The 27,436-nt window shown below is 39.7% G+C and overlaps 11 protein-coding genes across 11 annotated transcripts; 5 read left to right on the forward strand and 6 right to left on the reverse strand.

Annotated features, from left to right (window-relative positions):
• Positions 1-337: 337 nt before the first annotated feature.
• On the reverse strand, positions 338-1,942 carry ACK1 (Ack1p; the record flags this gene model as incomplete). Its single annotated transcript, XM_003645965.1, has 1 exon — positions 338-1,942. One exon carries the CDS (start codon positions 1,940-1,942, stop codon positions 338-340), a length of 1,605 nt encoding a protein of 534 aa, XP_003646013.1.
• Positions 1,943-3,459: 1,517 nt separating this feature from the next.
• COX20 (Cox20p) lies at positions 3,460-4,062 on the forward strand (the record flags this gene model as incomplete). Its single annotated transcript, XM_003645966.1, has 1 exon — positions 3,460-4,062. The coding sequence occupies one exon, from the start codon at positions 3,460-3,462 to the stop codon at positions 4,060-4,062; it is 603 nt and encodes a 200-aa protein (XP_003646014.1).
• Positions 4,063-4,414: 352 nt separating this feature from the next.
• Positions 4,415-5,596, forward strand: Ecym_4119 (DODA-type extradiol aromatic ring-opening family dioxygenase; the record flags this gene model as incomplete). Its single annotated transcript, XM_003645967.1, has 1 exon — positions 4,415-5,596. The coding sequence occupies one exon, from the start codon at positions 4,415-4,417 to the stop codon at positions 5,594-5,596; it is 1,182 nt and encodes a 393-aa protein (XP_003646015.1).
• A 339-nt stretch (positions 5,597-5,935) lies between these two features.
• IVY1 (Ivy1p) lies at positions 5,936-7,351 on the reverse strand (the record flags this gene model as incomplete). The annotated part of the gene is made up of 1 exon (XM_003645968.1): positions 5,936-7,351. The coding sequence occupies one exon, from the start codon at positions 7,349-7,351 to the stop codon at positions 5,936-5,938; it is 1,416 nt and encodes a 471-aa protein (XP_003646016.1).
• A 308-nt stretch (positions 7,352-7,659) lies between these two features.
• MRPL11 (mitochondrial 54S ribosomal protein uL10m) lies at positions 7,660-8,388 on the forward strand (the record flags this gene model as incomplete). Its single annotated transcript, XM_003645969.1, has 1 exon — positions 7,660-8,388. One exon carries the CDS (start codon positions 7,660-7,662, stop codon positions 8,386-8,388), a length of 729 nt encoding a protein of 242 aa, XP_003646017.1.
• A 210-nt stretch (positions 8,389-8,598) lies between these two features.
• Positions 8,599-9,447, forward strand: TRM8 (tRNA (guanine46-N7)-methyltransferase; the record flags this gene model as incomplete). Its single annotated transcript, XM_003645970.1, has 1 exon — positions 8,599-9,447. One exon carries the CDS (start codon positions 8,599-8,601, stop codon positions 9,445-9,447), a length of 849 nt encoding a protein of 282 aa, XP_003646018.1.
• Positions 9,448-9,673: 226 nt separating this feature from the next.
• GGC1 (Ggc1p) lies at positions 9,674-10,570 on the reverse strand (the record flags this gene model as incomplete). The annotated part of the gene is made up of 1 exon (XM_003645971.1): positions 9,674-10,570. One exon carries the CDS (start codon positions 10,568-10,570, stop codon positions 9,674-9,676), a length of 897 nt encoding a protein of 298 aa, XP_003646019.1.
• A 695-nt stretch (positions 10,571-11,265) lies between these two features.
• PCF11 (Pcf11p) lies at positions 11,266-13,029 on the forward strand (the record flags this gene model as incomplete). Its single annotated transcript, XM_003645972.1, has 1 exon — positions 11,266-13,029. One exon carries the CDS (start codon positions 11,266-11,268, stop codon positions 13,027-13,029), a length of 1,764 nt encoding a protein of 587 aa, XP_003646020.1.
• A 1,004-nt stretch (positions 13,030-14,033) lies between these two features.
• Positions 14,034-17,561, reverse strand: Ecym_4125 (uncharacterized protein; the record flags this gene model as incomplete). The annotated part of the gene is made up of 1 exon (XM_003645973.1): positions 14,034-17,561. One exon carries the CDS (start codon positions 17,559-17,561, stop codon positions 14,034-14,036), a length of 3,528 nt encoding a protein of 1,175 aa, XP_003646021.1.
• Positions 17,562-17,909: 348 nt separating this feature from the next.
• Positions 17,910-23,300, reverse strand: Ecym_4126 (chromatin-silencing protein SIR4; the record flags this gene model as incomplete). Its single annotated transcript, XM_003645974.1, has 1 exon — positions 17,910-23,300. One exon carries the CDS (start codon positions 23,298-23,300, stop codon positions 17,910-17,912), a length of 5,391 nt encoding a protein of 1,796 aa, XP_003646022.1.
• A 403-nt stretch (positions 23,301-23,703) lies between these two features.
• On the reverse strand, positions 23,704-24,396 carry ADK1 (adenylate kinase ADK1; the record flags this gene model as incomplete). The annotated part of the gene is made up of 1 exon (XM_003645975.1): positions 23,704-24,396. One exon carries the CDS (start codon positions 24,394-24,396, stop codon positions 23,704-23,706), a length of 693 nt encoding a protein of 230 aa, XP_003646023.1.
• Between the last annotated feature and the right edge of the window lie 3,040 nt (positions 24,397-27,436).

The raw sequence follows: 27,436 nt of genomic DNA on the forward strand, positions 1-27,436 counted from the left end.
AAAACGGTCTAAGTAACGGCAATTGGAGTGACTATAGATTAAATACGCTATTATACGTCATTGGTGAAAGCCTTAATTAATTTGAACATATTTAATCGGTTTCAATTTTCGTACAATTGCTGCTTAGCAGCGAGGGGAAAAGATCACAAGTCATGATATGTTAAAATTGCCATTTAAGCATTAAGAAACCTTTGTAATAATAAATCATCCACGCTCAAGAATTTATTGCCTAATAAAAAATCTTAAGATAACAGTAATAATAATAATAATAATAAGGTATCCTCAAAATGGATATAAGTAGTCGTTACAATTTAAGAAGTGTGCTGCGTCACCGAGATTACAAATTATTCAATCGTTCAATTGCCTTCAGATGTCCTAATTGAGCAGCACGTCTATAATGTTCTTTGGTCAAATTCAAGTCCTGGATACAACCTATTGAATGTTCGTAGTAAAAGCCCAGAGTAAATTCAGCTTTAGCTAACCGTCGCTCTGAAGTTTCGGAAGCTTTGACAGCCCAATTAAAGGCTTCTTCGGGATTTGGCAGTAAAACCCCTGGAGATCCCGTCAAATACCAGCCACTCAACGCTATCATCGCCATCGCATTGCCCCTTGGATGTGCTGTGGCGGCCTTATAATACCATGTTATTGACTTGCTTGGATTATATGGTAGATGCAGCTCCGCGAACTCATAACAATGGCCTAGTTTCCATTGTGCTAGAGGATAATTAAATTTAAGGGCACACCTAATATATAACTCAAGTGCCTTTAAAGAGTCTGTATGAATATTTTGTAGTCTCAATATATGTTGTAACTCAGGGGGTAAAGAATCATATTCGTGGATCTTGGCTAACTCGAATAATGCCTGCGGCGACACTATTTCATGATGTTCTGTGGCTCGTTCGAACCATCGTATTGCAGAACTAACATCTTGATGAACTATAGTTTCACCAGACTCGTCGTCCACAACACCATGTAACTGATAAATTCCCAATTTATACATGCTGCAACAACTTCCAGAGGTGACTTCTCTGGCCATCGCTCCCTTTTCGTAGTAAGAAAGAGCAATTGACAAACAGTCACGTCGACTGAGCCCCGCCAAAATACCACGACCATGCTCATAAGAAACTCCAGCTCTGTAGCATCCGTCAGAATTCTGTAATTTCGCCGCAGTTTTGTAGTATTCCAACGCCTTGCGATCGTTCTCAGGCACAATTCCGTCAGCTGGGATTTTCAAATATGGCTGGTGAGAATACAAAGTACCCATTAAGTAGATTGCAGGTGCATATTTGAGCTTTATTAGTTTAGTTAGAACCTTCAAAGCATGCTCCAATAACGTGGTTTTGTTCTTCTGACATTCTTTGGTCGTTAATTCTCTCTTGAGCTTTTCCCCGTTGATACTGTATTTACTAACAAAATCTGGCAAAAATGCATATTCAAGTAGTGTCTCTGACCATTTCATCTGAATAGATGGTGTAAACCTTGTAGAATCCTTAACAGCTTGCTCGTACACTTTATAGAAGTGTAAGGCATCCTTCGTATATTCCGAAAAACGATCCCTCCTTTCTTGATGCTGATCTGGAGACGTTGTCAAATCCAAACTACTCTTCGACGGCGACTTACACCACGTGTTGGGGCGTTCTTCAAAGGAAAGCAGAGATGAACTCTCTCTTTGAGAAGTTGGTATATGCATGGACGCCTTGGAAACGTCACCGGCAAGACCACCCACCTCGTAATTGCCAACCGGTGTCGACACATCGACAAATGATGGATCAGGCCGCCAATCAGAATATCCTTCCGGTGGGTATTGTGCTTGTTCTGAGGGATTGTTTACACCATCTTGCTCCGTAAGTACCTTCATCGGTTGCCGTTTAAATTGCTGCTCCGGTTGCGGTGGGTACATATTGATATGCCCCTCATAGAGTTGGTCACGGTTCCTGGACATTTCAATTACGATGTAAATATAGCACGCAATTTGGTGGGTTTATCTTCAAGTATAATGCTCTTTCACTGTTAGGTATTGTGCTTGCTTTTGGTGTATATAAGTCTTTGTTCGTGCATTTGATGCTCCCGGAGAAGTGACAGAAACTTTTTAGCCTGATACTACAATGAAGATAATACTTGCCTACCCTATCACTAAAAAATAAAACGACGATAACACGATATAACGATGGAACCTCTGGACATATAGTGGATGTGACTGATAGCAGTACTGTTATTAACTTTCTCCATCAGAGAAGAAGTTACCAAACTTTTGCGTTTTGCATGGTTCCAACGTTTGATTGAAGTCGGGTCACGTGTATCCAAAATGAGGTCAGCTAGAAGAGATGACAGAAGCACATTCTTAACGTTAAGGTCATATTTCCTGTTATGTAAGGCCCCCTAGGGATAGAGAATTGAACTTTATCATCCTATAAAGATTCAGCCTTTGCGTTTGGCTGTAGGTTGTATGTGTATGCATATGCATTTTTCTCGCCTCAACCTTGTTCGGCACGTTCTAGATAGAAAGAAGTCCCACACGCAAATTGCAAGAGCCTTTCAATAGAATTCTGAGGATGTTCGTGCTGGCTGGGGTTCAAGTCTTGGTCTAGCGTCATGTGCTCTCCCTGTGAGGCTTTCCTACTTTTCAATTAAAACACGGTACTCCTGTATATCATGCAGCTGGTGCTGTTGCTACACGTGATATTCACGTGCAAACCGTTGGGCTTCCAGTTTAATGCCCTCCAATAGATAGTGGGTGCTGTTGATGCTGGTGTACTGATCTTTATCTCTATTTACATAACAACGCTTTATAATTCATTCCCCGCAGCAATGTATAGATATGTAATAAAATATGTGTGTGTCAAATTGTTTAGCTACTGCGTGAAGTCTGAGACATGTTAAAAGTTACATCAAAAGAGTCTCTGGGATTCATATTGGACTTGTAGCATTCAGCCAACCCATCGATAAACCACTTCCCAGCCAGATGGTCTGAGAGTAGCGGCCAATCTTTTTTTTAATATCAGGCCTTGTCTATATCGTATTCTCTGGGTGCTATTTATGTCCCTTCATGGCCGTTATTTACCGTGATAATAATGATCACACAGAATATAATAATGATCCACCCGCACAGCATCGTCGACCCTGCATATCATGTTGTACGCTGCAATTTCCGTAATCGTTGAGAACGTCCTTTTTGGACCCCCAGTAGCGCAACTGGCGTGCATCCATTTTATGGTCACGTGACACTTTTCGGTGGTTCGACATTCCTCGGTGCAGCTCGCCCGTGCGCTTGCACTACCATGTAACATTTTTTCCAGTCGTTGTTCGGTTGCCAGACCAAAAGTGAACTACTGCTACTACTATACGTTGTATTTACTTTCCGTTTGGAAGTATGGTCTTTCAGGAACCGAATTGGCCTGCAATAACTGTCCGTTGTCTCCCTGCTAGTAGTTGTCTTGCATATTTCGGCTGGTTTTCGTGATGGTCTGGCCGTTTTCGAGTGGAACAGGCGTTAACATGGAGGACGCTGATGCAGATGGACATGTTTCACAGGCAGACGACAAGCTGCTGAAGGAGCGTCAACCAAGTAACTATGTGAGGGGCAAGAAGCTGTTATTGGAAGATACGCCGCCCCGGTTTGGCACAGAGATCAGCTCAGGGAAATATGCGAAACAGCAAGAGTCGTCTACTCTAAAAGAGGCTTGGAAGACGGTCACGTGGAATGATTTCTCGTTTGGCAAGCTAGCTTCCATACCCTGTTTCCGTGAGGCTGGCATGGCAGGGTTTTCGTCCATGATGGTGGTATGGTCTGTGATGTTTCTATACCACAAAAATCCTGCTAAGGCTTCTAACTGGTCTGTTGGTGGCCTGGTGTTGGGCTCGATTGTCGGGTGGGAGCACTGCCGGATGCAAAGAAGACGCAGCTTCATGATCGCACAGATGGCCAAGAAGACGGTAGCTGCAAAGGAAGCTCCTATGCTACATAAACCGGTCAATGATGCTCGCGTCCGGGAGGAATGGGCCAAACATGGCTCGTCCCTCGAGGCCGGTGCTGATAAAAAGCCTTGGTATAAATTCTGGTGACTCTCTCGGACCCTGATGATCTAGTCATATAAGCATCTATAATCGCTTAACCTCAACTCCACCTTGTATATACAATATATATTCCTGCCATTGCTAATCCCTCTCATTCTTCCACAGCACCCCCGATGAGCATGGTGCGCCGGATCCGCGTTTACTGACTACGATCATGTATCACGTGACCTAATCTATTACCAAATTCGGTCTAGTCGACTTACTTTGAAATTACTAAGAGTCAGGGTGGCTTACAGATAATTACCAAAGATCCCAGCTGCAGTATGGGAATTTTGCATAAATATGACTGGTTTTTTGATGTTGTGCTGGCAATTGATATGGTATTAATCTTGACAATTCGATGAGTCGCAGTCTATTAACTTTTGTTATTTGCGTAATAGGAATTATGTGCGCAGCGAAGACATTTTCGTCGAAGATATTAAGTGCATTGGCACCCATGAAAACTTCAAACATGGTACAGACACCCGCCAACGTTAAAATTGCGAGTGCTGTGGATGAGCAAGTTCCACTAGATGAATTGTTTGTAGAAGGCACGCCAAGAACACCTGTGTATTTCATCTCCCATGGTGGACCGACCTTTATGTATCCTGACGCTGATTTTGGGACAGATGAGGGAGCATACAATACTACAAAAGAACTTGGAAAGTTCATCAGGAACGTCATTGCCCCTCGGTTTATTGTGATTGTGTCTGCCCACTGGCAGTCTGGGTCTCCAAATTTAGTGGAGATTTCTGTGCCTGAAGCGTCAAAGGCAAGCGTTCAAAGATCATATGATGACCCACTGGCGTTTGGTTCGTCTGACGTAAAGGTCTCAGATGAAAGAGAACTGCTAGACCCTATGGAAAACAGGTTAATCTATGATTTCCATGGCTTCCCGGAGGAAATGTATAGGGAGCAGTTTCACAGCAAGACACACGACGGTCTTGCACAGCACATCTCCGACACAATCAATGACGCTGGCCATGGTTTAGAGTCTGTTTTAGTAAAGAGAGGCATCGATCATGGTGTATGGGTACCATTTAAAGTCGCATTCTCTACCAGCAAAGACGATTTCAATCCCTGGGATGTAGATGTGCCGCTTGTGCAGGTGTCATTGACTTCAAGTGATGACTTCGGTATTCACTACAAACTTGGACAGGCGCTATCTAAGTACAGAGATTTGGGCGGGCTACTTATCATGTCTGGGATGTCTGTTCACAACTTAAAGGATATATCTAAATCTATTTCACTGGGGAAGCCAATGCCATATGTTCATGAATTTGATAAACTACTACGGGGCATTTTGATCAATGACAATGACCATAGGGATAAATTAAACAAGTTAACTAAAATGGTTGCATCTTCCGATACCAGAGGCCTATTTTATAAAGCGCATCCAACTTTGGAGCATTTCATGCCTATAGTTGTCGGCTTAGGTGCTGGTGAAGCCTTGTATGGTGATGACCGATACATTATTAAAGAATTGTACAGTAATGAGAGTTACTCGTTAAGCTGGTCTCTCTTCCAGTTTGGAAATTATTAGAAATATTCGTTAAGTTTTTTGGTATTAAAAAGTTTATTAATAAACATGTTCTTTAAACTATCTAACTTGTACTAGTTGTTTTTTAGGAGTATATGCATTGCGTTTTTTAAAGCCTAAAGGTTGCTAGATTGTTTAATGTCTATTATACATACATATGTAGGTACAAGTCTGTATATATGTGTGCGCGTATACATATATAGTTATATGTCTACGTATCTCAAAATATGTTTAAGAGATATTGTTACATAATAGGAGTAATGGAATAGAATATAGAACAGTTATATCACATAAGGTAAAATATCACTTAAGAAGGTAAGATATCTCATAAACAATGCCATCTTAATCATCTGTACTAACTTCTGTTATATCCAACTTGCTAACACCAGAAACCAATCTTGAAGAACTATTATCTGACGTTTCTATTTCCTCCGGTATGGACGGAACTGTATGATATCGCTGCCGATCACTCTCGCCATTACTTTTATTTTCGTGTGATTGGCTCTTTGAGCCGGTTGCTGGAAGAGAGAATGAGTAATCAACCAGGGTGTTTGTTTTAAAACCCTCTAAATTCTCTACTCCATCGTAGCTATCAATTTTGAAGCTAGAAGGTGTTATGGTATGATTTACTGCTGAAGATACTGGAGTAATATTTGCCTCTGAATGTCGGTTAGCAGAGCAGTCATTCTTAGAAATGTCGTCCTCATTGGGGTTAGTAGTAATGTTGACAGTTTTGTCACTTGGAAGTGACTCACTGAAATCGCCAGCATCTGCATCTTCATGGCTTTCCCCAGGTTCGCCGCCGTTACTTGTTCTGTAGAGGTCGCTATCATCGGTATCCTCTTTATCTTTACTAAAAGGGTCTTCTGCATCTACAATTAAGTTATCAAGGCCGCCCCCTGACCAGCCTTTTCTTGCCAAATTCTCGCTAATTTCAATTTGTGCTCTAGTGAGGGTCGCAAAATCTTTCAAAACATCCTTGCATGAAGACTCAACTAGATCATAGGAATCCTGGTAATAATCGTGTTTCAAGGCCTCAAGAGAATCTAATAAATGCTGCATATTCATTAAACTTTCTCGGTACGAGAATAAATTTCTGTTCTTCCTTTTGGCCAACTCAATATTATAACGCTCCTGTAACTTCAACTTTGTAGTTTCATCCCTAAACCTCTTCTTAAATGACAATTCATTTCCCTTGTAACCAGTACTAAATAAACTGATCCTCTCACGCAACGATGGTACTAGTGTCTCTGTAACCAAGTTGGCAATAATTCGATCATGATTTGCCAAAAGATGAAACACACCACTCGCATTCAAGAACTTGTCAGCAGAGTCATCATTACAACCCTTCAAATGTGCCATGTTTTCCAATGCAAACGCAACATTGCTGGCTTTGGCGGCATTTCCCACCAGACTTAATGCGTAGTCACCAACTTCATCCACCAGTTTGTTCATCATATCATTGGTTTGAGACATGTCTTTCTTCGTAATTAGCGTCTGCAAATCTGTTATTGAAGTTGAAGTAGACCGTATCGATGAAGGTCTGCGCATCTGAGAAAAACTATCCGCCGATTCTGCCAGCGACATCGATCGTTTACCTCCTCTCCTATACGCCTCCTGTTGCAAACCTAGCTCAATAGATTCTGCATGTTCACCCCTGGGCTTAGTTTGTTGCTGTCGCTCCTGATCTTCCTGATTGTCAAAAATCGAGTAGAACTCTGACAAATGGGGTGCATAATGAGTCGGGGACATAACCATGATTTTTTAGCCTTGGTATACTTAAATCAACAAGATATTACCAGCAAGCACGAATCAACGCTGTCTATCCTTTGTTCTAAATGTCTGTGTCGCAGCATCCCTAGTATGTTAAGTTATAGAGTATCCCGAATAGGCCCAAATTCGCTCTCATCTGATCACGTGATATTTAAAAGATGTATGGGTGTTTGATTTTGAGTTTGAAATATTCAAAATTTTATGATCCTAATGACGGCCATGAATTCCACAAGATGAGTGGTTTGCAAACAGCTTAAAAATCATTTGAGGAATCTGGGGAACTCGAAGTTGCAATGCAATCGTTCCATAGTTTGTGTCCATCGAAAATCTGCGCATTCAGAGCCTCTTTGCAACGGGGGTTTTCTGGCATTAGTATTACGAGATATGCTTCTACCAATGCATCACGAGTCACCGTGAAACCTGTAGGCTCAAGAAAGACTTTTCTTCTAGACTCATACAAGCACTTGATGGAAAGCCATCCAGTGGTGCTATTTCTTCATCATAATAATCTAATGAAGCAGGAAACAGCACACTTCCGACAGGAGATCCAACAGTTGGGTGGAAGAATGATGGTAATAAGAAATCACCTGTTCGAAGTATACCTCAGAAACAGCCACAGGGATGATCCAGCAGCGCCAGTGAAATCTGAGGAACAAAATTGGAATCATCCTCTGCTGCCACTGTTCAGAGGCCCCACAGCTGCAGTTGCTTTTAAAGATGCAGACCCTCATGGTGTCTCTAGGCTGTTGAAATTGTTAGAAAAAGCTCAAGATAAGTTGTTTGTGGTTGGCGCCAAGGTTGAATCGGAAGTTTTTAATGTTGAGCAGCTGCAAAAGTTTAAGTCCTTGCCTGCAAAGCCCGAGTTACAAGGCCAGTTACTCAGTGTTTTGCATGTCCTGAGCGGAGCAGGCTTGATTAGGACTTTGGAAGCCGGATCCCAGGTTCTATACTTAACCCTAAAATCTCATGAGGATAACATAAATCCAGAAAAGAATAATAAGGATGGTTCGGGCGGCATTTAGCCTCTGCCTATGTATATATGCTACTAGATTTGTAAATAGAAATATTCTAGATTTGATGATTCAGTCAATTAAGAACTTCGTATTATATGATTTGGAAAATTTTACATACTTTTACGTTCCTGTGCGATGAGATGAACCTGATTCCATTGTTGAATAAACCTCGAAGACTCGTTGTGCTGCAGAGATCCTGTGCGTTTATTATATACATTCATGTTCTTAAAAGAAGATCCAGGATCTAGACGTCAGGCCTACCGTGCCGCTAAAGAAGAGAATAGAAAGGAATTGAAGCATGTTAGAATAGATCCTACTGCTGTTGAAGGTGATGGAAAAATAGACTTGCCAAAAAAGAAGTTCTATCGTCAAAGAGCTCACTCTAATCCTTTTTCAGATCATCAATTGGATTATCCAATTTCTCCTTCAGAAATGGACTGGTCGAAGTTGTATCCACACTTCTACAGCGATGTGGAGAAGGGTATGTTAAAAAAGGTTACGATCACGGATATCGGGTGTGGGTTCGGAGGACTTATGATTGATCTTTCCCCTGCTTTTCCAGATAGCCTTATATTAGGAATGGAGATTCGTGTCCAGGTTACCAATTATGTTGAAGATAGAATTATTGCTTTGCGTCGTAACCATTCTAAGACGAATGGCTATCAAAATATTAACGTCATAAGAGCTAATGCTATGAAATTCCTTCCTAATTTCTTTGAAAAGGGACAGTTGGAAAAGATGTTTTATTGTTTTCCAGATCCTCATTTTAAGCAGAGGAAGCATAAGGCTAGAATTATAACAAATACGTTGCTTAGTGAATATGCATATGTTTTAAAGGAAGGGGGTATTATATATACGATTACCGACGTTCTAGATTTGCATAAATGGATGGTAAACCATTTAGAAATGCATCCTCTCTTCGAAAGATTAGACGAAGCCTGGGAAGCTGAAGATAAGTGCGTTAAGATAATGAGAGTGGCTACCGAGGAAGGAAAGAAAGTTGAGAGAAAGGAGGGTGACAAGTACGTTGCATGTTTCAGAAGAATAGCAAACCCTGAGATCATTTAATTTCTCTGGAAACTTTACTGTACAATATTATATAACATATAGAAATTAAACCCTAGCATGGCAGAGCAGACCAGAGTAGCTTAGGAGAAGAGTGAACTATTTTTGCACACAACACGTGATACGTATGGTAACAACAGTTTGGTTTTCTATCCAAATCAGTCCGCATAATCTTTATGTACATGAAATTTAAAGAGCTGTCATCCAAGCTAAACTAAGGTTAGTTAACTTAATTCTTGAACAGTGTGTCAAACATTGGAATCAAACTCTGAGCTATAGCAAAGGAAAAGACTAACTTTGGACCAGTTGTCAACAATTTAGGCGTTAATCCCTTGAAGAAAGCTGTTGCACCTTCATTCTTCAACGTATTCTTGACGATGGTGAATCCAGATTCCGCAGTTTCAAAATTCCTGTTTTGGATTCTAGTCTTGATAACGTCCAAAGGTGCGGATACAATTAAAGAAGCAGATGCACCAAAAATTGATGATATGAAGTTTTGACTCCAGGTAGCTTGCGAGTAATCCGTTAGCCCTAGGATATATTCTTTTGCAAACGCGTTACCACCGAACAATGCGAAAGATCCGGGGGCGTTTCTCGCAGCAGTCCATCCCCAGCCTCTGTATAAACCTAAGCCTTCATCCTTGATAATCTTGAAAAAGCCCCGGCCCCTAAAAGCATCAGGATTGGTTTGTCTTTTAATCTTGAGAACATCCAAAGGCAATAGAACAATTTCACCAATACCAATCAAAGACCCCGCAGCGGCCGATCTCAAGGCCTTACCAGTCTTCGCACCGAATGCATTGTCAAAATCGCCCTTGAAGTTTTTGTTCAAGAACTCATTTGCAAATGGCTGGCCACCATACTTGTAGACTCTTTGTAAAATCTTATAAGATGCAGCATAACCCAATCCAGGAAATAATGTAAAAACACGTTTTAAAAATGGCTTAGCAGCATGCTCACGGAAGATAACTTCGTTTAACTGGGCACCAGATCCAATCTTGGTGTGATTAGACATCAACCTCTTGGAGATAGTGTCCACAGGATGAAACACACAAATTTCTAGAATACCGGCAGATGCTGACCCCGTGATACGGGCCAAAGCCGATTGTTTCTTATCATTCGACATTGTGATTGTTATTGGTTAATTATGGTCTTGAGAAGCTAAAAACAAAACCTTAAGGTCCAAATATATATTGGTAAAAACGCTCATTTACAATTTCCATTTAGTCATCTTAATCAGTTTCCAAAATTTTTCACTGCATTGAAAACGTCTGAGATTTTTCACTGAGATTTCCAGTGGTACTCGATGCACAAAAGTAAAACTGGCGTTGCTCCAAACGGCAGTGACTTAAAGGCCATTATCCTCAGCTTTATATCGCCTTTCAGCTTCGTGTATTTTTGTAGATTTTAGTATTTGGTGGTTTCGAGATTATTACCCACAAGTCATTAATGGTCACGTGCTTGTGTTCGTTGGTAGTGATATTTAGGTGGTACATTAGAAGTGATTACTACTAATTGAGGGTACCAGCAAGTACTAGGACCTCCACACCACTAGTTCTGTATTCTAACATATCTAGGGAGTAGTGTGGCAGCTGCAATGCGCTATCAGAGCGGCCTCTGTTTCACCTGCTTTTGTATTTGTTTTGGTTGAATACAACTTCACCAACGAATTTGTCGCCAATATGAAAAACGCTGGAATTGTAGAAATGTTAGCGTTTATTATCCACTCATGAAGCAGGATTAATAGTGAATCTAACTTTTTAGATATAATAGTTAGGGTTATTAGTGCTATAGTGCTCGCTTTTCATATCTGGATTAAAGATGGAAGATGACGATAAAGTTTTGAAGGACTTTGTAAGCATATTAGACGATCTTACGTTTAACTCAAAACATATCGTTACTAGTCTTACCAAAATGGCGGAAGAGAATATATCTTATGCTCAGCAGTTTGTGGATGCAGTAGAAGCTAGAATTACTAAATGTGTGCCTAAACAGAAGCTGTACGCATTTTATGCATTGGATTCAATTTGTAAGAACGCAGGATCTCCGTATACAATATATTTTGGCAGAAACTTAGCCAAGCTATACAAGCAGACATATTTGATAGTGGATAATGCGACAAGGACAGAGTTAATAACGCTTTTCAAGACTTGGATGATGCTGCTACCAACAGGGGAGCTTCTTTTTGATAAGGATTCGTTAGAAAGGATTGAGCAGTTTCTGATTAAGGCGAGCTCTCTACACCAGAGACAGGCGCAAGCGATGGCACCACCACCAACGGTTCCGTTATTATTGAAAGAAATAGATAAACTAAGTATTCTCACAAAAGAGCGATTAACCAAGAAACCCGATGATTCGAAACTGCAGACAAAAACCATTCTCCTCCAGCAACTGAAACAAGAATTACAAAGAGAAAAGCTTCCATTGCAAGCGCTGCATGACTTCCAACAGCAACTACGGCATATATTCGCTCAGGAACAGCAGGTCTGGCAGCAGCAGCAGAAAGAGCAGCAGCAGCAGTATCTGGCACAACAGCAACAAGTACAGCAACAGCTATCAGAAAGTGGCGGTGCTCCTCCGTCACTTACGCATCCATACGAAGAATCTTCCCTTTTTGGTAACGCTACACTTTCAATGTCATTCCTTGATAGTATTTCATCCCCCAATACGTCGCCATTGGCCCCATCAACGAATAAGGTTTCAAAGGTTGAGGTGTTATATAGGAATTTGAAGCATAAAAATTTGTTGTTTGAACCCGCAAAAGAGTCGATAGTCACGCTTGCCTCAAAGTTAGAAAAAACGATTAATCCAAACAAAGTCAGATTACCTCCATTCTGTATTCTTCAGGATATCCTCGGTGATGTGAGATCTTACTATGCCACAAGAAACGTGGATATTTTGAACACACCAAATTTACAACTCTCCCAGCAATTCGTGATTCAGAAGAACAATCCGTTGACTGAACAATTAATTCATGTCTTATACCGTGCAAAACCAAATAAATGCACTACTTGTGGTGTTAGATTTGGGAGTAGCGCCAAAGAACGTCAGTTAGAGGTTGAACATTTTGACTGGCATTTCCGTATTAATAAAAGAATAAAAGGTACCCAAAATGCTAATGCGATAATAGCGAAGAATATTCAATCTAGATCGTGGTACCTAAATTATGAACAATGGATCCAGTTTAAGGATGAAGATATTGTTTCTACAAATGTTGATGCAACAGCGGTTAACAATATGGCATTGGCATTGAATCAGGCCACAACAACTACGGATTCAGATAATAAAGCCAAAAATGAACTCCAGATTCGCAAAAAATACATCATTGTTCCAGACGGTGCGCCTGATATGTCTTTTCAATGCCCTATTTGTACTGAAGTAGCATCTGCTGTATACGATGAAGATTTGGCCGAATGGGTTTGGAGGAATTGTATCGATTCTAATGGAAAGTACTTTCACGCAACATGTTTCTATGAAGCCTCCAACAATCATACTTCTAAGGACAATGGTTCAACGGGCATCGATTCTGATTTGGAAAGGTTAAAGGGTTTGATAAATGGTAATAGTACCAAACTGAGCGAGTAAACATACTTCGTTTTATAACTTATTAAAATTTCCTCGATTATTATACATCGTTTAATTATCCATGCCTGTTTATATATACATATATATATATATATATGTATGTGTCTGTGTGTGTAATATTTTGAAAGCATATTAATAGTAGAGCTATAGTACATTCCTGTATATAAAATGAGACAGTATTCATGGGTCTAGCAAGAGTCTTAAAATGTTTGTTTTTGGTATCTAACTTTGATACGAAGGATCTTAGTGCTTCTTTATCTTCCTCCGGTTAATTTTCTCGAATTTATTTAACATTCTGAACGTAATCAAGAACTCCTTGTCTTCCAACCTCTATGCTCTTATCATTTTTAATACGAAATTTCTGATTTTCGTCTGTTTCTCGAATCTTTTGATCCCTTTCCTTAATAGATATTTTCAGATTCTCGTTCTCAGTCTTAAAATAATTTAAGTCTTTCTTTTGTTCATCGAGTAATAAAGTTAGACAATCTATAATTCTATTTGCAGAATGCAACCTATCAGATAGTTCGACAGGGAACGAAGGGTTTGGTTCGTTTGAAGATTTTCCTATATTCAGAATACTATTGATTCTGTCCAAGGCTGAATTTTTCAGACCTTCCTGATTGCCATTGTCAAGTGTATTCGAATTTAACTGTCCATTAGAGATATTAGACTTTCCATTGCTTATTAATTTAGGAGAGGAATTGGCAACAAGTTTATCGTATTTAGTTCTTTCTTGGTCAATTAAAACAAGTAATTTATTTTTTCGTCCTCCATAGCTTTACTATTAATCAGGAACTCTTTGTTTTCAGCTAATCTAGCCCCTCTGTCGGCTTCCAAGGTCTGAACCAAGCCTGTTAGTCTCTTGTTTTCCTCAATTAGTGTGCTCTGGTGGTAAAGTAACTTGTCATTGTGGCTTTTAAACTTTAGAGCGTCTTGTTTCCATCTCTCAATAGAATCTGACTGTATTTTGTTGTCGCTCTCAAAATCAGAGAGATTCTTTTTCATTATAGACCTTTCAGTCTGTAAAGATATAACCGCATTGTTTTGCCTTGAACATAACTGTTGATACTCCTGCAACAAGATACGTTGCTGTTCCGTTTTCTTTTCATTTGAGATGAATTGTTTTTTAAATTCCAATAATGCAATTTCGAATATTGTAACTCAGACTCTAACTTAACCTTAGAAGTCAAAAATGTGTCGCGTAGTTCTATGAATTTAGGGTGGTCCTCTATATTGTTGTTAAAATCCTCCTCACGTTGAATTATCTCATTTAACTTCGCATCGACATTGTCTGATATTTCTTTCATTTCCTGAGATCTGAGTTCAAGTTTTTGGTACATGTTCTTTAATTCCATGATCAGCTGTTGTTTTTTACTAATTGGATTATCTTTTATAGAATTAAGTTCTTCATTTAGTTTAATAATAATATCGTTGCTTTCCAATAATTGTTTTGCTATATTCGCATTAGGGAAGTCTCCTTTTGTAAACGATTCTGAGGAATTTGGCAGTGAGAATTCATCAGCTGCTTGCATTCTTAGGCCTGCTTTCTTTAATTCTTGAATATTTTTGGAAGTTATAGCGGTCTTTTCGAGATCGTCCAGTAACTTCAGCTGCAATTTGTTTAAATGATCTATATCGGACTGCTTCGTTGCCAGCTTCCCATGTAAGGATGCGACATTTACTTCATAATCCATAATCTCAGTGGCCAAAGCTTTAACCTGATTCTGCAGTATTCTGGTTTCCTCATCAGGTGATTGGTTCCCTTCTGGAGAGATACTTGGATCATTTCGATTCATTGATATATTATAAGAAATAGGGCCTTCGCGTTTTCTCTTCTTATTGGAATCAAGGCCATTCCTTCTGTCACGAACTTGATACGAATTATCAAAGTTCGGAATTATTTTGGACGCTTTACGTCTTGGAGATAGGTCTAATCTCTTGTTTGTGCCTACAGGATAATCTGTAGATGACATATCAGATATCGGTGACACATCAGATGAATTGTCCCTATGGTCCTTGTTCGAATTGTATAAATTCAGGTATTCCAGTCGAGATGGCAATTTCTGATAATATTTAATATCAACATCTTCAAAGTTGGAAACTTGACAGATATTATTTGAAGAACTAACATTGGGATGTGACATTATTGGACTATGACTAGCCAGTGATTCCTCCATCAGGCGAATTAATTTAGCTTTTTTAATAGCTTTCCATTTCCTGCTTACATTATGGACGTGTTTTTCTGCTCCTTTTGCTGTCAGTAAAAATGCCAATTCATTCTGATCTCTGGTATTAATATCTACTGAATTTGGGCTTCTATTTGGATCCTCCTCTTTTACTAGAATGGAACTTGGGCACAATTGCAATACGTCATTCTGATTTGAGCTACAAGGTGAGCATCTGTTTGACAAACATGGACTAGGACCAGTAATAGAAGCTCGAGATGGGGACAATGACGCTGACGCAATGTTTATGTGAACACCATTTTTATTGTTGGATCTTGTATTTACGTAGGCATCAGTTGGATGTGCTTGGTAAATTTCCATATCATGGGCATGCCTTTCTTCACAGACTTCACATTGAGTATTTACGGCATGGCAATCTTTTGACTTACCGTGACACGCTTTTTGCTCGGTCACATGTTTCCTTGCCCGAGCTCTTTCAGTGTCGCGAGACTTGGAGATGTCAGTGTTTGATGTTTTTTGATTGGGTGATGTTGAGCCACTCATGGGTTTATTAAGATGAGGGGAACGCGCATTTGGAGATGGAGGCTTCAGAGGCTTTGGGGGCGGCATTGGAGCTAATTGCAAGAAACCACAGCGACTAAACCTTTTTGAAGGACTAGAAGACCTTGATTTTTTTGTGACAGCAGGTTGGTTGGAAAATGTAACATCTCCTCCTCCGTTTGAGGATTTCAATATTGAAGCGACGGGCTGAGTATTATCCGACTTTGATTTCGACTTTCTCCTTTTACGTCCAGGCTTCAATTTTGGCGCTTCACAAGAATCAGCTGAATCCGTCGTTAAGGAAGGTTTTTTGGTATTCTTATTTTCATATGCTGCTCCATGTTCATTCTTACGGTCATGATGTTTGCATTGCTTGTTAACTGATTTTAACTTTGCGTGTTCGCAGGTTTCATCGTTCCTGAAATTACTCGCTGGGCTGTCAATCATGCAATTTAATTCAGAAGAGTGATTAAAAGAGCGTCCGTATTTTTCTAGTTTATTGTTACGGATTGCGCAGTCATCATGGAAGCTACCACATAGCGTCGTTTGTATGTTTGTATTTCTTGTGGGCTTTCTATTTGAATCAAGCGCTCTAGATACTTTCCGGAACGCAGCGCCGCCCTTGTCTGTTCTTAAATCTGGGAGCTTTGTACTCTTCAACTGAGGAACTGGAGGACCGTTCGTATCCGGTGAATATCTGTCAAGTTCAGGTGTACTGCATACCGTACTTGGTGTATCTAGAATATGATTAGTGTTTGGATTCAGCTTCACGATCCTTGCATACCTGTTATTATTAGTTGTAGTATTAATGGTATTCATGTTGTTGGTGGAGATTGTGGTATTATTATTATTATTATGATTATTATGATGGGTAAATTTTGAAGAGGAGCCATCGGAATCCATATGATTTATACCCTTATTGACATATAACTGCTTAAGTGTGGCACTATGGTTATTATGATTGTTTTTACGGTCGTACCTAAATCCTGAGAGAAAGCGATGTAAAGAAATAGCACTTGCAGATCGTGAAAAAATGTGGCGACTAGTAGATGTACTAGCAGTGTCTGGCTCTGATTCAAAAGCATTACTATTCAGCTTCGTTAAGTCAGGACATTTGGAACTGCCTTTATTAATATACACCTTTTTATAACTTGGAATTTGATCGAACCCTCGAGAGGTTTCACAATTAGATGTTTCCATAGTACCATGTAAATTAGGAACAAGTTTTCTTGCTTTAAAGTTATTTGCATTTGTTTTATTCGAGGAAAAGTTAGGTATGTAGTCAATATTAAGTCTTTTCATTTCTTCTTGCGATGGCACACGGTTGCTCCTCATATTTATTGTACGCATATAACTATCGGAAGAATCCATAACCAGACCTAAATAGCCCTCACTCTTTAAACCCTGAGAAATCCCCAAAACCACCTTTTCTTTAGTCACAGAACTTGTGGATGTCTCATCTGTCGCTGTCGTCGGTTCAACCAGCCCTGATCCTGTCCCTTGACGCAATTCCTGCACTTTTGGCGTCTTTTCTTGAGGTTCAGTATCGGTACACATCTTCAGACGATCAAATAGGTGACCATTGGACTTGGTTTTCAACCGCTTTAAAAGAGCAATTCTGTTCTCAACCGAATCTGAAACTAATTTTTCTTTAGGTCCCTTTCGCAGTGCCTCACTAGGACTGTCATCTTGTCCAATTAAACTTAAGGGCACAGTCCTTCTTTTCTTATCATGTCGCCTCTTGGAGTTACCACTAGTCATAAGTTCATTTGAAAAGGATCGTCCACGTGAATGCAACCTACCCATGCTGAACACGATATTCCCCCTTTTGAGATAAGATTTAACCTTATAATCTTAATTTTTTTAGTTGTTTTATTTAAATGTTTCGACTGGATCTACTTTTTAACCCCCCCCTGTTAATGTCTTCGAAAAGCGAAAATTTTGTAGGTGAGATCTTTAAATTGAAACGGTAGGGCATTGAACATATTAAAAACAATTGACCGAACTTAATGTCAGGGATTCAATGATAATCAGGTATTATGGTTTTAAAAAAGACAGAGCAGTACTTATGTGTGTATGATAAAATTACAGAGTGGGCTAATTTACATATAAAGTCTATAGAATTTTATATCGCCGAGACAACGATAACAAGATTTAAATTCCCTGGGTACCTTTCATGTAGACCAGTAATTCTTCCTTCTTATGATTAGTATCCAGTTCACCTTCCAATTTAATTAGCAGTGTTTGGAGTTCTTTTTCTTTCAGGGCTAGTAGCTTTTCTTTATGGGCCAATTGGCCCTTTAGAGAAGCGATTTGGATTTGGTTTGCAATTACCTCAGATGATAGACCCGAGACTATTGACGCAAGTTTGTCACTTTTGCATGCTGTTTTGCTGTCATTTTTGATGATTTCAGAGAGTACTTTGTCTTGAGCTTTGAGACCTTGTTGGAACCAGGGTTGGTAGTATGCTTTGTACTGCTTCCAGACATTACAGATTGAAGGGAATTTCGATGGAATTACCTTTGGGGTTTTTGTAAGAGGTGCTTTTTTGTCTTCATCACTGCTATCAATAAAGTGTACTAATTTCTGTTTTGCAGTAGCCTGCTGCTCCTTGGTTTTTTTGTAATGCTTTAAGAGTTCACCATATATGGAAGTGTCAAGAGGAAGTGTTTTAAAATATTCCAATGCTTTGGTGAATGACCAGATCTCTTTGTTTTCACCTGAATCAATATATATACCGTCTACATCATGAGAAAATTCGGGATCCAATGACGAAGCATTATATTCTAGAGAAGCGCCAGCCATTTTAAACATTGAGATGCATTCATTGATTAAATCATGGTTGGAGCAAGTATTGAATGGGTCTATCCAAACTTTAATACCCTTTAGTTTTTGGGTCCAGCTTGGTTGTAATTCTGATAGATTTTTTTGCGAATTGTAAATATCTTCGGCAGTCACTGAACTTGTTTCTGGGTCTCTTAACTCAATTTTCGGGGAGTCTATTAAGACATTATCAACCCCTTCTAACAACATGGGAATTTCATACCCAGCCTTGATATCTGAATTCTCGTCTGATAGAGCACTTTCAACAGTCGTGGCTCTGGATGCACCATTATCACAATTTGATTCAGGTACATATTCTTCGTCAACAGTATGGTTGGTTTCTTGACTAGTCTTGCAATTACAAGATGCTAGTTTTGTTTTTATTTCACTATCAGCACTTAAGATGGGAATTCGTTGCACCACAGATTTGTAAGTCAACGGGTGAATATCTTTACCGTCGAAGAACTGTATAGATGTCTCGGCTGTTTTAACTTTCCAACTTGCTTCATCAACAATTTTAGCACCCAGAGTTTGGAAACCAGCAGAAAACAAGTCAGTAAGAAAGTTCGTGTGTTCACAACGGTCTAAAAAAATTTCACAATTCGGAATATCAAATTCTGGGAAAGAAAATGCATCGTCATCAATTTCTGGAACACAACGCCTACTGGTGAATTCTGAAGTTTGGGACACTAGTGAGGAATAGAGTGTCACAGTCTTCTTTTGGAAAGTGTTTCTGCAGTTTGAGGGGTTTAACCCTTCAGAAGAGCTAAAAACGCCAACATTCGAAATATTTGTACCTTTCTTCGAAGTAAGCTCATCTGTGCCTAAGGAACTATGATCCACAAACTCAACCTTTCGAGGCGTTATAATATTTTCGGAGTTCATTGAAATAACTCCGCGTGGTAAATTATCTGAAGGATATGGCAGATCATTGTACCGAAAATAGAGGAGTGATTTAGGGTTTTGGAAATGGAATATTGCACTGGATTCATAGTTGTTAACGTTACAAATATTATTGGTTGCTGAAACACACCTATCTTGACTTTGCGGAGCATGATCACAAATACCCTCTTGAACAAAAGAAATAATATTTTCTTTTGTGAAACGTCGCAGTAAGCTAGTTCTTTTCTTCATACGATTGTACAAAACAAGTTCCATCTTTTTCCTCAAAGTTTCAGGATCTAGTATTAAACTGCCCTTAGATATTTTAACCTTCTTGTTGCATTTTCCTTTATCCAGTGATCTAGATAACGTGTGTGTAGGATGTACAAGCATAGTATTGAGAGCTTCATCATCAGAATTTTCTGACTCACACCTAGAGTCGACCAGGCTAATGATTTCCAGTTTAGATGGATGTTCAATTCTGAGTTGTTCTTCGTCAGGATCTGGTTCAATCACATCATCTGATTCAACGTTGACCATTTTCTTTTTCAAATCTATAGAACTTTTGCTGTAATCTGCAGTGTTATCTGTTGGTTGGACCCGTCTATCCGGATCGTAACCATTAGCATTCATCAGTTCGTAAAATGCTCTCAATACTCCCTCATCCTCGTCCATGGTAAATTCATCTGAACTATTATTATCAATATTCTTGTTACAGTTCTCTTCATCTGATATTTCAATAGGTTCATCAGAATTGGTCGATGTCTTTATATTATTGTTATTTTTTGGTTGTTTATTCCGTTCATTCATGAAGCCTTCAAGCATCTCGCCAATTTTTAATTGATCCCTAGTATAGTAAGTACGAGATGAAATCCACTTGGAGTTTTTAACATCTATTTTCTTTTCAGCAGAACAAGTCTCTGCTACATCCAACAACCTTTGCAGCGCACCTTTAACAGCATCACCCTTTCCCTCCGCTTCCATTGACTGACAAAATCTGGAGTACCCATTGATAATGGGTTTGGGAACCACGCTAAATATCCAATCAATTGAACGATTGGTAGGTAAGGTGTTGGCTTCAGATATTTCTGACCAATCTCTACTGCGAGCTTTCCATTTATATGAGGCTTTAGCTGAAGTAGAATGAGTACTTGCAGTATCCAGATTAGCGCCAGAAGACGGATTGTTATCAACTTCTGAAATTATAGGGGGTGTTTTTTGTTGTTTCGCAAAGGGGTTGCATAATTTTGGTGAACTGTTTTCGTGTTCTTTTAAGGGAGAATTCTCTGCAATATTCAGAGAAGGGCTAGATACCCTGCTTCCAATGTTTGTAGCATTTTCACCTAAGGATATTTTATCTGCCTCTAAGGCTCTTTCGCCACTTACAGATTCATTTCTATTATCGCCTGTTGATGAGTTTGTGTTGTGTGTTTTGGCAAATAGATTAACCTCTTCTGGTTTGGCTTCATCTGAATTCTCTACCAATGAATTAATTGAGTTTGTATCTTGCAGTTTTTCCTGTTTGTTCTCGGGCTTGGTTCTGCTCGACATTGTAAGCTCGTAAGTGGCAGATGTAGATTTAGTTCCAATATTGCTTGATGGTAGGCTTCTGGTAATATCCGTTCTGGGAGCACAATGGAGTAAGTAATCATAATCAGAGCTAGAAGATAATTCATGGTCCTCCCCCATTAGTGTTTGACCATCCTCTTCACTAATTTCTTTGTCAAAACATGAAGGATTTAAATAGGGTTTTTGAGTTGATGTGGCGATTGAATCAAAATTTTGTGTGCCATTCTGAGGGATAGATGAACAAATACCAATTTCTTGGTTACTAGATTCTCGGATCCCATTCGTATTAAAAGCTCCCTGTGGTTCAGCTGATAAGTGTTCCTGGGCAGAGGCATCTAAGGATTGGACCGGCAATGATATGATTTCAGTACCTCGCGTGGTTAGCACGGCTGTTTCAATATTCTGGCACTGTCTGGAGCTTTTTTTTGATATCTCAAGGTTACCAATGATATCTGGAATATTTTCCGCTGTGAGCAAAGTGTTCTTTCTTGAAGGATTACTTGGAGCCTTCGTGCACTGACTTTCAGAATGAGCCCCAGGTAATATGTCTACACCCTGCTGATCTCTAAAATCTTTAGGATGTATTGCAGCACCATTTTTCATACTGATTGGTATCTGTAATTCTCCGCTTTCAGAATACTCATCTTTCTGTGTTAATATATACTCCTGTGACATCTGCAATTCACTTTTAGCATCCATAGATGCGACGTAATTCACATCAGATGGTCCTTTTTTTATCCGTTGCAAGGAATCTGAAGATATATCTATTTCCAGTTGAGCGGCCCTCTTCTGAGTTTGAATGGAATTCGAATCTGTAGCGTTTGATTTACTACAGCCCTGCTGTATCATATATGAATGTTTCGGACTCCCTTCACTAGCGTCCCATTTTTCCAAAGGCAGAATGTTTGTTAGTTCGGTGTTTTGTAACCCAAAGGGAGGTGTGCACGGCTTTGTATGTTTTAGATTGAATACAGGAGGACTATCCATCAATGGTTCCATAAGTTCAGGTGTTTTACGTTCCAATGCATCAATTTGCTGCATATCAGGCCTTGCAAATTTTCTAATTCCCATACCAGGAGAACTCTTAGATATCGGTATGTATCTTGTAGGTGTTAAGGAGTCTCTTCTTCGTTGTTTTAGCCTGACAGGAAGATCAGCCGTGCGGCTTGCGGTTATTTTCTTAGCAGTAAGAGTTCCTTTTTGTGACGGCATCGTACCATTTTCATCCAACGCCTTCCTGTCTAAATAATCAGCTAGACCATTTAGAAACACGGTGTTTTGGGGCGGTATATACTTGTTTGAACTAACAGGTAAACTTGCTGCCCTGGAAACGTAACGCAAGGGTGACAAGTTCTTCGCAGCAGAACTATGGCTCGTAAATCCGTATGTGTTCTTCTCAGGTGTTTGTGTGCCCTTATATATTGGAATTCTTAGTTTTCGACCATTTGAAAACAACTTCAAAGGTGTTGAGATACTCTTATTTGGTGTAAACTCCTGCTCAACGGGAATTTTTTTAAATTCAGGGGCCTTTTCATATGATTGGTCAGCTTTTTCAGCCTGCTTTAATAGATGACGAGAAAGAGGTGATGATGATTCTGCCGTAAAATTCTTGGGACTTACTCCCGGTGATCCATCTGAAGTCACCCTTTTATGGCCATGAAACGATGTTGGTATCTTTCTTTGTTGACTAAGGGTAACTCGGGGGCTGAATTTCTCTGAAATTTCCGTCTTATGAACCCATTGTCGTACCCCTGATATTAACCTTTGTTCAGTATGCATATTATCCGCCGACCTCGACCGTGTCAATACCTTCTCTAGTTTACCTTTATTTACACTGCTATCAGAAAATGACGATCGCGACTTCTGCAGTTCTGATTTCCTCATGTTACGGGACCTTTTAATACTAGCATTTAGAGGCAGAACAACGCCGCTGTCAGCATCATCAGCAGTTTCAGCGGTTTCAGGAATCATATTCGCGGCTGAACCAAGCGCGTAATCTTCACCAAAATCAAAACTGCATGTGCTAGAACGCGCTTCTAGAGGCAAAATTGGATCTTCTTTAACATTCATTTGGCCTTCATCGTTTCTTACAGGTATAGCCTCAATCACATCCAGACGGCTTTGTTCTATATCTTGTGTATTATCATTCTTTATTTTGGTATCTCCTACTACAGCATTCTCCAAACACTTATTTTCCTTGCCATTTTCATCAGAGAAAAAAGATTCCTCTAGGGACAAATTCGATTGGCTAAATTTAAAGAATCTAAACATTGGCTCATTAATAGTAGCTAGTCCCTTCCAGAGTCCTTTATTCTTTAATATGCCAAAAATGTGTTCTTATTTGAAGAGACGATAATATAATGTTTTCTCCTTCCATTTAAACCTTTATCGCTTATATTGTCACTCGCTACGTTAGTTCTATTCTCCAGATGAGAACTAGAAATGAGAGGCCGTCAAGGGCAGTAATTAGATTCTTCCCGTCGTCATTAAGGCATTGTGGAGTATATCCAGTGCATTGCCAGATACTTTAGAATCGTGGCTACTTCCGAGATACATTACTAGAGGTTATTTAGGCTAATTTTTGTAAATTTATACAGCTAGACAAAAAACGTTAGGAAAAAAGCGTAAATTTTATTGGTTATAATCTCTATTTTGGATCTGATATCAGTGTATTCTATTTGCCCAAAGCCTTCAATATAGAGGCCCAGACAGTTTTTGGTGGTTGTGAAGCATCAATCCCAGCCCAAATGCCGGACTTTTTATAAAAATCGACGATGGGCTCGGTTTGCGCATGATATGCGTCCAACCTCTTCTTCAAGGCCTCCGCATTGTCGTCGGATCTTTGGGTTAATGGTTCTCCAGTGACATCATCCACCATATGAACTTTTGGTGGGTTGAACAATGTATGGTAGGATCTTCCAGAGGCTGTATGGATAAGTCTGCCGGTGATTCTAGCAACTAAAAGCTCGTCATCGATTTTCAACTCGATAGCCTTATCCAATGGCTTGCCCTGCTCAGACAACATTTGATCCAGCTTCTCAGCCTGGGGAATTGTTCTTGGAAACCCGTCCAGAATGAACCCGTTCTTGCATTCTGGGTTGCTGCGAAGTTCCTCTTTAATCATATTCACCATGATTTCATCAGACACCAGACCACCTTGGTCCATGATCTTCTTCGCTTCCACACCCAACTGGGTCTTCTTAGCAACTTGAGAACGCAACATATCCCCAGTAGCCAGGTGGCAGACACAGAACTTCTCCTTCAAATTAGGTGCCTGTGTGCCCTTACCTGCACCTGGAGGACCAATTAGCACCATTCTAATGGATTCTGGCACATGGGACAAATCTTGGGATCTATCAACAAGCATTGTGAGACTTTTTAGTTAGAGAATATTATGTCTACCGATATAGAAAAAATAATTGGCGGTTGTGGTATAATAGATATAGAAACTACAACTAATACTTTAAACAAACTCAGAGCAAAAATACTTTCTCCAAATTTTCGTTAGAATAATGTAGCTCAGCTTGCTGAAAAAAAATGCTCGAGGGTATATTTAAAAATATATTATTCTCTATGTAATGATTGGATGTCCATCATCCGGGATGCAGAGGTTCGAGAAACCTGCAGGGATTTGGTATGCATATTGAAGCACGTGAAACATGATTCTCGAGTTTACTCAAGTGTAAGAATTTGGAAATAGCATAATCATCATTCAGCAGCTGATGAACAGTTCCAAAAGATAGTAGTATATGAAAAGGTGGTGGTATAGTCGTTTTTTATGTATTGGTGGTTGAAGGAGATGAGTTAATTCGAGAAGTTAAGCCTTCAAGAACAGTTTTTCGTTTTTCAAGTCAGCGATGCCCTGTAGACATTGTTACAAAAATGAAATTTGAAACTCTCTGAACAAGTGACAAAAATTCTGTGATTCTAAAGCAGTGAGTAGGTAGTGAGATATTTATATGGAGACTGTTTTGTGTTTTGGAGGGTGAGTATGGGAATATGAGCAGTTATTTTACTGGAGAAGGTGGTAGAGCAGAGCAGTAGTCGTTATGACAACGACACATGTGACGTTAGCTAGGATGGTATGAAGGAGGACAGTTAACTGGCCGTTGTTTTTGAATATTATAGGCTCAAACAAGTTTGTGTAAGAATGACTAGGATTTTATTTTTAGAGCAACCAAGGGGTGTTTCGATATGGGAGGTTCTGCGGGTCGAGGGGTCCGTAGTCGATAGGTGATGTTACAAAAAGACATACTTCTTTTGAATTACTGCTTCATTGACGAAGCTGAAACAACTATATCTCCTAAACTCAGAGGGATCGAGAGGCGGCTGGTTTGTGGGTATATAGAGGGTGTTGCGGTCATATGTATGCTTCTAATTGCAACGTCAAAACTGTTGATAATATATTTTGTACGGGGAGGGCGTTTCAGGGAGCAGATGACTTTCCGGTGATTCCCCTTTGAGCATAAGTACATCTCGTGTCCTTTGGACGGGTTAGTTGGTGAAATAGGAAATGTCTTGGGTTACACTTTGGATAACACCAGATCCTTGTGAAGCAAACGCCTCCCATGGCAGATTGTTGTATAGGTGTGTCACTGTTGTAACGTTGGTGTTAATTTGCAATAGATACTACAACTTCTTCGCCCAGTTTATATGCTAAATGCAGGTATTAGGAGATGATCACCCATAGGGCCCATCCTGGCCTTTTAACTAAGTGTGAAATCCTGCATGGTGAAAAGTCCTGGACGCGAGACGCGTTCAACTTCGTTGGTAAAAGACGTGAGATATAGCAGAACACCTAAGAACATGGTGCTAAATATTGCTACAATATAGGGTCTGGGCGAACAATTTATTTCTGATGCTAGTTTGAATTTCCTAAGTCAATACGTTCAACACTAAACTAACTCCCGCTCTGCGATCCCAGTGGGTCCATCCATCATCTTGCATGGAGCAGTCGTTCATATTTTAATTGAAAAAGCTCCACGAAAATAAATGGCAAGCAAAATATGAAATTACAAACAGAAAAATCAGAACAACAACAGATTTGAGACTACTTCCAACTTTATCTGGCAAAGATTCATTCAAAGAAAATCATAACAGAGAAAGGTCAACTTGAAAATCTTCTTGCAGCAATATATGATTGATTCTTAGATTCCTCCAATGGATAATATGCCTTAGAACTAGGCAACAGTGTGCCTCTTTATAGAGGGGGCTTGTCTGTTTACCAACGATGTATATTGGTGCATTAATTTTCACTGGTTCCTGTGCATGTAAGCTGAAGAAGTTGCAAAGTGGGTACTACTCCATATTTGCTTATTTCCAATACATTTTTCTTTATTCTTGATCTTAAATGAGGCGCCAAATAGCCCCCGGCAACTGTTAGAAAGTTGATCCGAAATGGACTATTATTGGTTTTATCGGCGGTAAGTTGGGTGCTCCTTTCACCGAGAGGTAAACAACGTAGAACACATATCTGCAACCAACTGCTATTAGAAGAGCCCATATTTATAAAAATACTGTGGCTTACTCTAGGCCTGCTCTAGGCGTAAAATGCTAATGTAAAGCTCTATATACGTCTCTGGTACGGGAATAAAGGTCGTATCTACAAAAAAAGGTTTCCTGGGATCTCGGCCTTGGTTTATTGTTCATGAGCCGTTTACCCCATTCACTGTAGTAGTCTTCTTGGCCCTGCATCAGGCTCCTTTCAGCTATCCTTGAGAAAGTCTTTTTGTGTAAGATTTAAAGGGAAAATGTGGCTATTCTGATGTACATCGGAATCGATCTTAGAGATCGGCGGACGGAACCAACGAGTTTCCAGACACCGCTCGAGAAAACAATACACTATTGTGAAAAAATGGAACGCGCGAAAGAGAAATAAAACAGTAATACGGTGCCTGTAGTATTGAAAGGTTTAAAAGACAGAAACGTAACAATTGTCTCGTATAGCTGCTGGCCCGGTACTCAAGCAGAGTGTCATTCTCTATTGTGGGATGCTTTCCGGCAGCTTTATGGGTTGAAGATTCCGTAACTCAAAACTGCCGCAAGATTCCAAACTCCCCGCAAAGATGCAGAACGGTGAAAGTCGCCTGTCCAGAAATAAAAGGGGCATTTTGATGGCAACATCGTAAGCTTTCTTGGTGTCGTAGGCAAATTTTCTATACTATACGATAAGAACATGTACCGATGGGTTCTGGTCTATGTTTTGACTAAAATCAAATAGGCAAGCTTCGATAAGCCACATATAAAATAATACCCTGTGCCCGGTAGCTCGGATACCCTGAACATCGCTAACTTGTCTTCAATTTTCTCTATTGTGGTTCCTACACACCACACCCAAACCTTCCCACTAAAGTTGACGAAATACCTACAAGCTATACAGCTCGAGCGTGAGTGCATGCACCCTGTGT

The sequence above is a fragment of the Eremothecium cymbalariae genome, chromosome 4 (genome assembly GCF_000235365.1).
Source record: "Eremothecium cymbalariae DBVPG#7215 chromosome 4, complete sequence".
NCBI classification, from domain to species: domain Eukaryota; kingdom Fungi; phylum Ascomycota; class Saccharomycetes; order Saccharomycetales; family Saccharomycetaceae; genus Eremothecium; species Eremothecium cymbalariae.